Source organism: Cyanistes caeruleus, chromosome 1, assembly GCF_971803275.1.
Source record: "Cyanistes caeruleus chromosome 1, bCyaCae1.hap1.1, whole genome shotgun sequence".
Taxonomy (NCBI): domain Eukaryota; kingdom Metazoa; phylum Chordata; class Aves; order Passeriformes; family Paridae; genus Cyanistes; species Cyanistes caeruleus.
The window spans coordinates 106770394-106782653 of NC_141701.1; the positions used below are offsets into that span (position 1 = coordinate 106770394).

Genomic DNA, 12260 nt, shown 5'->3' on the forward strand with positions numbered 1-12260 from the left:
CAGACAGTATCGACATTCTTTTCAAGATTATCTTTAGCATAACTTAAACATTTCCTTTTTATTTAATCTCATGTACAATAGTCAGTATTACAATTTATTTCTGTCCTATTATACTGTCTAACCTGGAAAAGTGAATTGCTTTGTACTTTGCAAATACTTTTGCTGTAATTGGCAAAAACATCTGTATCCAAATGATTACTAGTGCAGCAGATTATGATAATTACAATAACAGTAGTAAGGCCATCTGTACCTTACTCACGCATGTTGAAAATGTAGGGCTGTTATTACTCCAATATATAAACAATATATGTCTTAGAGAAAACAGAAATCTTTCACAGACCTGCTTTAGAGTTTTTACAGCAAATTTAGGTACCCTTCAAAACAAATTCCAGGATATGCCTTTCTTCAAATGTGTAGGCAAGAAATAATATTAAGAACAGTACAGCAAAAAAATTAAAAGACTCAGTGGAGAGCTGACAGCAATTTATATCCAAAAGCTCTTTACTATCTAACTCTTTGTACAAAGCCAAGTGTTTATGTGTTTACCTTCCTAAAATCAAATACATGAAACACTATCACAAAATTTCATTTTGTATTACATCACTTTTTGATGAGCTACTTAGCAGATGTAGCTTGCAGTGTCACACAGATGTGTATTCATAAGAAAAATTAAGCAAATAGATAAATTTAAATGTGTCCCTAGACCCTTTAAAGGAAAACAGTTTCATTCTTGTTTATTAAAAAGGTTAGTACAACTAAACATCTTTGTGGGCTGGAACCATGGGATAGTTCCTAAAATTGTCTATGCTATTAAAAACAGAAATCTTTGATTAGGAGGGTGAAGTTGAAAGATATTCTTAAATCACCTACTACATCTACATGAACATTGCCATTCATTGCTGAAGAAAAAGTAACAAAATAAATAAACTAAACTAAAGACATGCAGCTGTACAATGTCTGGGTGCAACTTTGGAGGGTGTTTTGATAATCTGACTAAGAATGTCTTGTTTTATTGGAGTTTATAGCTCAGCCTCACAGTTGTCTATGTATAGCTGCCTATTTAATCACAAATAATAAGCTAGATTCAAACGAAAGACAGTTAAAAATCTATTCCAATCATAAATATAAATGCTGACATAGTTTTTGGTCTTAGATGATTTGAGTATTAAACTATGGAAGTTTATTTACTTTACTAAATATAATCATAGAAGATGAGAACTTTGAAATTTAATCTTTAAGTTATCTAAATATTTGCACAACAGCAACATACAAAGAATTTAACTAAAACAGTGGATGCACAGTAGCAAATCCAAATGCTAAATCTTTTGTCTTATGAATAGCTTTTCAGAAATATTTGTTTAAACGATAAATGTAAATACTGCACCATACTGCTCTCTCAGGAAGAGACAATTATTCTGAAATACCATAGCAAAGTCAGGCAATGAATGCCCTTAAATATTAAAGATGTTGTTTGTTGTTGCTGTTTTTGTTTAGATAGATCATTGACAGAATAGGTTTATGGGATCTTTGATGAAAAATTTTGCCAGGAAAATCAAGTCTTACAAGTTGTGAAAATTCCAATACCTGCATGTCATCACATCTGACAAATCTGACTCCAGTTGCATTAAAATCCTGAGCAAGGAAATTACAAAGTATTCAGTGCAATTCACGAAAAAAAAACCTCAAAAAAAATAAAAGACCAAAACAAAACCAATCAAAAAAGCCAATATACATTTTTCAACCCATTCTTTTATTCATACTAACTTTTTATCTGCTTTTCCATCAGTTTAGTGAAGTCAGTAATGATTTACCAGCATAAAACTCTTTACTCATAGAAAAACAACCATACCCTTTCTGTGTAAAATATTCAGTAGGAATACTGGTTGGAAAAAAAGGTCTTAGGAAATTCTCTTTCATAGGAAGCAGCATGCAGCACAGAACATACAAGGAGTTCAAAATACTTACTTTAAGGGCTATATCCCGATAAATGCAAATGTTGTTATTACATCCTAAAGCTCACCATCAGCACAGTTTAATTGTTGTTTTAAGGTTGTTTCTCATATTTCTTAGAGATTTCTCTAAAAGCCTTCAGGTACAAGAGCTTCTCTATATATCTTTGTGACAAACCATATTTCCAATTAATACCATCAGAAATTTTTGAGCACAAGTTTGAGAAGTGGAGCTCTGCAAAGCTCTGTTAATTGTTACCCTCTAAAACACATGAAAACTTAAAATAAATAAATAAAATGTAAAATCAGACCACTCAAGCAGATGCAACTCTAGTTAGAAATTCATAACTTGTAAAGAAGAAAACAGAAGAGTACACCAAAAGACAAAGGAACTCCACAGTACCTATGCAGAGTCTACAATCACTATATTTGTACTTGTTTGCAGTAGAGGTAAGCATTAGTATTATAGCTGTGAGTTCATGGAAAAAGTAAAGACATAACAAATGAACTTCAAATTACATTCAGATTCTCCCACCAGACTTGTGCATATTGAGAGAATATATATATATACACACACATATATATATAATATGTGCTCTCTGTCCTCCTTCTAACCAAAACAAAAGAACAAAATTAGCATAGATTTATTATGTTAACCTTATTCCTCCCAATGCAATAAACAGAGACTCTGAGTCTTAAGGTGGTAAGAATGGAAGAACTCTTTTCCATTCACTGGGATAGACAATGTCCAAGGAAGTATTTTTTACCTACTCAAAGCAAAAGCCATCTAAAAGAACCTACTCCTACAACTGCAACAATATCATTAGCTTCCAGATATCGTTAAAGTGATCCCATTCTCTACAATAAAATCACAACATATTTGGATTAGAAATAAATAAGAAAAACAACCAGTGAGAACTATTTCAGCAATTAAAAGAAAGCATCATAAAACCAGAAATTCCCTTTCCAAAGAGACTCTGTCATTGAGCTAAAACCATTCATTCTGTCCTTGCACAGGCTTGCAGATGACTACTAGATGTCATTTTCTGCTCTCCCAAGTAACTATTCCAAGTAAAGCCAAAAGTCTCTCTCACATGCTTAGCAGCTGCCTGGAAAGTCTCAGTATAATACTTTGCATGACATAATTTGCAAGTCTGTGACAGGATGATGCCCTACAGCACACTTTCTCACAGAACAGCCTTCCAGGTCTCAGTCCCTCATTTCCCTCAGTTCTCTGCATAGCTCATACAACACATTATCATATAATCACAGAACATCCTGAATTGGAAGTGACCCACTAGGGTCATCAAACAACCGACTCTCAACTCATAATGAGAATCTATCTTGAACTCCATTAGGAAATGAAGGAAGATGTATCAAGAAAAAATACTTTTACCCTACTTTGTCCTTTTCTCTCTTTTATTTACTGCACATAGTTAAATTAAATGTAAACTCAAATAAAAAGATACATAAGACACAGGAAATATTCTTTGAGGGCTCTTTGTAATCACCCTGGTCTTGCTGCAGTCTGTGGTGCCTGAGCAAGAACTCAGTCCAAAAATATCATGTAGAGAAAAACATTGAAAGGCTGCGATTTCATGCCTACTGTTACCGTCAGGTTTAAGTAGCTCCCTTGGCTCTTACACTCACAGCAATTAGAATTTCCAGACAGCTCGGTGGCAGATATTCTAGGTGTTCTCTATATTGCAGCACTAACTGGCAGATAGCAGTCAATTCTTATCATGAATGAATTAAACTCACTTGTATAACACACGGCTGTAAACCTAAAGACTTTTTTAAAAGGTTTCAAAGTTTTCATTCTGCCCTACATAGTTACAAAGCAACAACAGCCAGCTATGTGACGTAAGTCTCAATTTATATCATGGGCTAAGACTTACACTAGGATATGCAGGTCCCCATGCTGTTGTTTCTGGATCTCACGAATACATTTCTACACTTTTCCACTCATGCTAGTCTTTTCAGTAATAAGGTTATTTAAATATAGGAGAACATTATCTACTGAAGAACAAATACGTGCTTGATCAGAAGACTGGAGCATCAGACAAAGAGAAATAACCTACCATACATTTGTGATTTATTAGTCTAATTGCTTGAAGCTGGAATTTTATCAGGATTGTATCCTACATCAGAGAGATGATATACTTTTCCATTACCAGGAGGTTACTTAATATATCCAGATGGCAAAGGTTAAACTATATTTATGTCAACTTTGACAGGCTCTCTTCCTCTAATGACCTAAAGTCCATGAGGACCACAAGCAATTAGCACTCTAGGAAAGTCAGAACTTTAGGCCTTCAGGGGATTTTTCAGGTTGCTTTTGTCAGCAGGTACTAATTTTTAAGTTACACTGTGGCATTATTAAACATTGCTGCATTCCATATCCTTCTTTCGTGCCAATTATTAAAAATTTGGTAATGTAAATTTTGCTACTGAAATTAACTATCTATTCCAACTCCCTGCCTGTCTGTGCTACAGTTAGCTGGGCAAACCAGCAGCTGAATGCTTTTTAAACACACAACTGACTGTGTTTTGCAGGTGTGTAAGAACCTTCTATTTTTGACTGCTGCTGGTTGCAACCTCTAAGCTGCTTTTCTTCAACACCCATCCATAATGAGCACTTCTGATTTACAAGCAACATTCAAATACATTTTATAATAAATATTATAAGATAAAATCAGTCAAGGAGAGGGGAAAAGAAGTGTGACGGTACAACTTAGTAAGCAAAACGTGAAATTGCTATAATCAAACCCTGAGAATTTACCAGACACTTTATTAAACTGCAAGGCAATACTTTACAGTGCTGCTTTTAAAATATGTTAACACTATATCACAGTTCCCGGCAGCATGAAGTCTTTCCAGAAAATGTGTCATCACGGTACGCAGCATATTTTATAGCCAGTATAATTTCATTTTATTATATCCAATAATATTTTTCTGAAATTCTAGGAAGTCTCCCCACAAAAGATAAGTAATGACCACATTTTAATCAGCTGGCACAAAGCATAACCACCAGACCACAGGAAAAAACCCACCTTTGTTACATCAAAATGCCCTCAGTTTCATCTTGCCTCTGTGGAGCAGATAGTGAATAAAACCTGTGAGAACCTCATTCAAGTATAACATAGCACTAAACCTTTTAACTTTGAAGTTATTTAACTCCAAGACTGATATTTACAGTTGAGCCACTCTTGATAGAGGAAGCTGAATAAGCTCAGAATCCTACACATTGTACTATTGTAGCAAGAAAACCTCTAAGTGAAATAACATAATTTTCCTTTTCTTACCAGGCTTGGATTTCTGCTTTGTGGTCTGCCCGTGACTGGCAATCATTGCTGTGGAGCCCGGTATAATGGTCCTTTCCTCTAAATCAGACTCTGGGATTGTAGTGCAGCCACCTAGTTGAAAATGGAAGACATTTAAAGTGGTGTTTATGCAACAAAACAAACTCACTGGGGCATAATTGAGGAAAAGAGGCAATAAATTAGCTGACAGGAGCATATAAAACTAAAATAATCTTTACTTTCACTTCAAGGAAACATTTGCTAAAGAAAACTATTTCCATTGTTTAGAAGGTTGATTATGCTTTAATGAATTCTCTCTACTACTTACATCATCTTGAAAAAGAGTTTGAATTAACTTAGACCACAGAATACGCAAAACATGTTCCACATAAAACATGGAAAATAATGTGATTTGTGTTAAAGATCAGATTACTGGGAGCTATTTTTGTAATAAAGTAATTATGTGTGAATGAAATAACTTTACAAAATCAACAAACCTTATGAAAATTGTTAGCATGCCACAAAGAATGACATACTGATTTTTTGGATGGGCCATTAAATACAGTATTTCTATTAAAGATACAAAAAACACAGGGACACTTGCAGTGTCCAACAACATGCCTTACTCAAGCAGTTATAGGATGTATGGTATAATAACTTCTTTGTATGTTTCAACATTGCTTTACAAGTCGTTCATTAGGCAACACACAGTTTTTTTCTTCAAATACATTTCAATGCCTATGTTTAAAATATGAAGGGATATATAATTTAGTAGTAATAGTAGTAGTACTATCAGCTGTAGTGACTTGCAGTGGAATAGGCTGATGTAAATTTATTTCAGAACAGCTGTGGTCAGGACACTGGAGGATATGTCACTATTCCACAGCAAAAAGATGGCCTCTCAGTGAGTGCATTGCCAACAATACAGTATGCAGCTGAGCTGCATCTTTTTCTCACAGCCCTCCCAGGAACACCACTAGCAAGCAAACAAATCCATGTACTCATCTAATGTGCTCTGAAAGCACATGCTTATAAGCAGCACCTCGACTCCCAACAGTGTGCAAAGACTTTTTACCTTCATAAGAGTTGTTCTATTTTGAAAAGACATGTTCTACTCCAGGCCCTGAAAAAAGAGCACCAAATTTGCAGAATGCAGTCTATCCTCCCTTTTTTAAACTAAATGAGTAAATTAATTAAAAATAAGGTTGCACTCCTAAGTAGCAGAGTTGCACTTTCCCTGGCAGTTTCAGAAGCCCTGGCAAACCAATGCACCATGTGTTGCAGAAATATAATGTCCTGACCAGCCAGGGTAAAGCACAGCAGCTCCAGTGAATCCTGTGAAAACAAACAATCCTACCAGATGAAGAACTAATACAGCATCTTTTGCTCCTAAGAAAGAGTAAAGACACAAGCGGCTTTATCCAAATACACCCTGAAAGTATAAGGTGCATCACAGGATTTATGTTCGATTTGCAGCAAGCAAATCTTGACAGTAAGAAAGAAAGGTTAGGAGTAAATGTGTCAGTGTACAGACTTGCAACCCATGACAGCTTCAAGTATTTAGGATACCTGCTATGAAAATAGAAGAAAAAACTCTAAATTAGAAAAATCTCTTCATGTTAAAATACTGTAACAATGGGGTTATGTCTGACATTGCATTAAATATAAATGTATCAACAGCCTAAATGAAAATAAATATCTGTAAACCAATACTTCTGTTGTCATTTGAAAATTGTGACTAAAATGTGAACTAAGAGATTTGAGGAAATGGAAATGAGTGCTTTAAAAGTCGATTTCAATTTTTTTCATTCTTATTGTTCAGATAAAATCTACACTCTTAAACACTAGCCTGTAAATACAGGATACAAAATTAAGGTTTCTTGCCCCAAAGAACTATTAAGAATGATATCATACATTTTAATATTATAACATTTTGTAACAGCATGAGCAAAAACTCACCAAGTCAATTAGGATCTATTGAATTTCTACATGGAAATAGAGAACTTTTCTAACATTCATTCTAAAACCCAAAATTCAGTAACTTACATAGCCTTGAGGACTGATGGCCTTTGGTGCCAAAATATTTCATTAGTTTGCAATGCTGACAGTAACTAAATAAGAGTGGGAAAAGGTCTATTTGCATTAGCTACGACACACTACTTGTTAAAAGGAAGCAGGATGTCATGATTTTGATTTTAACGTGAGAGATTGAGATTTACTTGTCATGATACCATCACAAGTTATTTCAATTAAAACAAAAATTAACTTCTTCCATAAATTTATTTTACTGAGAATACTGACGACTGAAATGTTACCAGTGACATACTATTTTACGTCAAAAGAAAATTTAGACAGAACACACAGAGCAGTATTATCAGCATCAATACTAAGAGTAGTAATTACAAGTTACTTCAACCAGGATGCCAATAATGGTTTCTTTCCTATGAATTATATTTTAAATGCTATTGTTTCATAAAGGCATTCCATGTGCTAAAAGCACTGTTCTCAGCGGAGTGGGATTTCACTAGGATTTTTGTGACAATAGTAATTTAAATAAGTGATCAAACAAGAAATCAGTATAATAGTTGTACTTTCACCTTTTTTCGAGAAAATGAGGCTTACAGGATCATTTCTACCTTGCTATTTTAATACCAGTACTACCTTCTAAAGGAAGAAGCTACTCAAATTTGTTTAAATGTCGCTTAACTTGCTCAGATGCATAGTGCTGGGTAGTATGACTGGGCCCTCATACACACACAGCCTGCCTCAACACAAGTGGTACCCACTTCCAAAGAAACTAACAAGAAATTTTCTGTGCCAATCAGAACAGGTACCCATCCTCAAGATAACAATGGACACCCTTGACAACATGCTATGATTTCCTACAGGAAGGAAGGTGTGGAGACCACACTGAGACTATTGTCACACTGAAAGAATGGAAACATTCAAAGAAAATTTCAAACTTTCACTAGACTGAAAAAGAAACTGGATAAGCCACAAATATACACTACTGAATATAATATTTGAACCATGGTAGACCAGGATTTTGTGATTCAAAAACATATTACAACTCAGGACAGCTATATGGAAAAAAAGAAAAAAAAAAACAAAAACTTTTCTGCTAGGACTACAAGCTTTTCATTTCATACTTCAAAATATCTACTCATGGTCTGTATTCTGACTTCTCTGATCAGAACACTTTTAAATTACAAGAACTCTGAATTTTTTTATATCTCTAAATACCTTTCAATAAGTATTCACTGAATGTCTGTTTTAGCAACTATTTTCAGTTTTTATCCACATTGAATGCTAAAAGAAATCACAGCAACAAAATCATTTACATTCATTCACAATTAACTGAATGGTACAGATCTGAAAAGTGAAATATTAAAGGAAAAAAGGGGAAAGGATGAGGAATAGTAGTACATAAATCTACACACTGGAAATGATCCAAGCTGAGAAGTCCTCCAGATGTCAGTCTGTAAACAGAGCTTCATAAAATGAATTTCCCCATTAATTGTTGGCAGGAATAACATCTAGAATATGTTATTACATCTGACCCACTCTTTTCCCCTTTTCTGTGTAGCTAAATTTTTGTCTGGCATCACAGATCTTTTATCAGTTGTGATAAATCCAAGAAAGCAAGCTTTTGTCAACAAAACTGCTTGATAGGGTACAACATGCAAAAAATTACACTCAAGCTAATTGTGAACTTTGTTCACCAAAGGAAATGAGACTTCTCTTGCTTATTTTCACTACATCTGTTTTTGTAAAACTTTTGGTTCTTAAGTTGGAAAAAGATACCCACACCCAAAGGAAACATAAACATATAACACATATTGAACAAAAATTAAGCACTGACAGTTTTCTTACAGGTTCCTATCTCCATGTTTTTATGCATTTTAATATGGTTTTAAAAGTTGAAAAACAGGAAAACAAAAGTGGTATACATCAGAAAAAATGAAAAGTCACTTTGAGGTAAGGAGTATTTGAGTTTCCTTTTTCTTTTCCACTCAATCACAACCTAAACTATGCATAAAGTTTCCATTTTCCTCTGAAATTAACTATTACAAGAGTCCACAGAAAGAAGAAAAAACAGCTTCCTGAGCAGTCTTTGGCAGCAAGATAGTCAAAATGTGAGCAGTAAGCTCTGTAAATAGCAGGTTTTGCATCCGTATGTATACCACTATAAAATGGAGATAATCTAGAGAGTAAAATTATTTCATAGACATTCCCAAAAGCTATACCCAAAACCATGTTCACTTGGGTTTTCTGTTCCGTTGACAATTTTAGGAAAGTGTACACCAAAAATGAAGTCTAATGCTTTAGAAGTTATTCTCTCTAAAAGTGTTTATCAATTACTTGTACTGATTCTGTTAGCTACATTTATTCAAGTCCTGTAAATTTTATTAGGATCTGCCCATCAAAAAGTAACTTTCCTGTTGAAATAAACACTGCATGCAGGTTCTGAAGATAAGTAGTGCTACTGCTGCAGTTTAAATGGAAGATAAAACAACACAATCTATAAAAGAAAACAATACATATTTGAGTGTACTATGAGATCCATGGAACATTTATTCACATACCAGCCCTGGATTAGAGGCTATCATTTGAATAGACACATTCCAGGAATGCAAACAAATTTCCATTGCAGAGTTTGAGGAGAAAGAGGGAGAAGACTTATGAGGAAGGGGAAAAGTGAGGGAGAAAAATAGGGAGGGAGAAAGAGGGGGTGGGGGGACTAAGACAGAAAGGAAGGCAGGGAGTGGGGTGAGGAAAGCAGAGAAAAGGTAGATTTGCTGGTTTATTTTTTCCTCCTAAATGGGTATCTGGTAACAAATACTGTTACAATTCACAATAGCAAACAGTCCAGGTTTAGTTTGGATATTCACTTACAGAATGTAGAGTCACTAAATAATCAGTTAAGGATTTCAGAACATATCACTTAAGTCTAACAGTGGCTACAATCCTGCAACCACACAATTCCATTGTTTCTGTCTGCCTTGACACAACCAAATTCGACAAAATAATGGAAAATATTTCTGTATTACATTCCAGTAGAATAGTAAATTAGGGGAAAAGATTATATTAACAGAATATGTAGTACAAGGTCATAAAAAATCACCAAAACATATTTTCAATGGAAGCACACAAAGACATACTAGACTGTTGTTCTGATTTACTCATATTTTACTGAAATGATTCTTAACAAAACTTCCAGTTCTTAAATTCCATAGCTTTTTTTCCTTTAATGTGTTGTCACTATTTGCACGGAGAGCTAAGCAAAGATAATTCACACCAATTGTGTGGCTTCTGTTTGAGCTTGTAGCCCATTCAAATATTTTGAACACGCCTGAGTTCATAAAACCTTGACTTACAAAGTTCAGGGTACTTTGGCAGCAGAACCTCTTTATGGGAGCAACTGTGGTGTTTAAACTGTCAAATAGTCTTGGCCATTCTTCCAGGATGAGGTTCAGTGCATGTGGTATGCAAGTCATACGAATGGCATTGGGAAACACATTGCTAAGAGCAGATCCAACAGCTGTTTTCATTAAAGACACATTATTGGACATTCGGCCAAGAACACAAGATCAACATTCAGTAGTACCCTTTCTAACTCAGGACTGAGAATGCAGAAACAGTGAACTGTATAAATGCCACCCAATATCTGCCAAAGGCACTTGTTACACACAGTGAACAAAGGATGAACGATGACAGTTGCTCTTTGGCCATAAAAGTAAACTGTCCCATCCAACCACCTATTCATCTGATGAACACAGACTGGCTGAAAAAACATTCTTTGTGTTCTGATATCTGCTGGGAGAGGCAACTTACTGCATTTTCTAGAGCTTGGAGGATTTCCATCTGCTTTAGCATAACAGAAAAGAAAAATCAGCTTACAAAGGAATTTTTCAAGGCGAATATCAACACTTGACAAACAACATAATCATAAAAATCACTATTTTTTCAGAGTACACTGCCTCACAAAACACCTGGTGGTTTTTGTTGACCTGGTCTCACATTCTCTTCCCCATATTCAGTGTATCACTAAGTATACCTTTTGTTCATCATAATTTAATAATGGTTTTCTTTCAAAATGCTCAAATACAGCAGTAGCAGAAGTCACAGAATATACTGTCATCAATCTATTCTCAGGACAACACTGTCCATTCAGTAACAAACTAATTTCATGCTACCCTTCTGGGAAGCAAGAAGAATATGCAAGGCTTTTGTTTTGGTTTATACAGATAAACTCATTTTGTGTGCATAAATATATATATATATATATATATGTATTTGGATATATGCACATATGAAATATATAAATAACTTTACACAAAATATATCTATTTTTAGCAAGACTTTTTAATTTGTAGAGCCTGCATCGCATTGTTTTGGTAATATACAGTTGTATAGGAGGCTACTAGACCTTTCGACTTCTATACTAATTTACATCAAAAACTTCATCAAAAAGGTAATGCTCCTTTTGATAAACACTCTCCTGATAATTTTTTCTAAAAGCATATTTAAATTAATTGGCAATGTCAGTTCTGGTTTCTATCTGCCAGTACAATAGAGAGCATCTCAAAGACAGTGTTTGGAGCAGATGGGATCTCTGGAGCATGCTTGTCAAAAAAACTTTCACAATATTGTTTTTATGTAGTCTCTAACAGTTCTTCAGCACACAGTGAAAGTAAACAGACTAAAACTGACTTTTATAGTCTCAATAACAAACCCTTCTGGTAGGCATCATTCTAAAAAATTTAGAGCAAAATTTAGAACTCCTATACCCATTTAAAACACTTGTATTTCCTAGAGCACATACATGAAACTTTCTTCCAGTTGAAGACTCAGTTATGAAGACACATATACAGACGCTATACATTTGTATGTATGTGCATACACACACAAATTTTGGACCTACTAGTGAAGGAAGAGCAAGCCCTAATCCCCTGCACCCAGAAGTTGAAGAAACTGTAAAATGTTTGTTGCCTGGTTCGCAGTACTG

At 34.6% G+C, this 12260-nt stretch overlaps 1 protein-coding gene across 23 annotated transcripts in view; it reads right to left on the reverse strand.

The window, feature by feature from the left end:
- The window catches only part of BBS9 (Bardet-Biedl syndrome 9), a 291318-nt gene that overhangs the window by 117963 nt on the left and 161095 nt on the right, over positions 1-12260 (reverse strand). For 20 of the 23 annotated variants that reach the window (XM_086847613.1, XM_086847607.1, XM_086847656.1 and 17 more), the window contains one exon: positions 5255-5365. In XM_086847613.1, the coding sequence (XP_086703739.1) occupies positions 5255-5365 (111 nt within the window). Of the gene's footprint in view, positions 1-1584; positions 1633-5002; positions 5041-5254; positions 5366-12260 lie in introns of all 23 variants that reach the window. The other 3 variants (XM_086847675.1, XM_086847719.1, XM_086847727.1) reach the window with 2 other exon arrangements.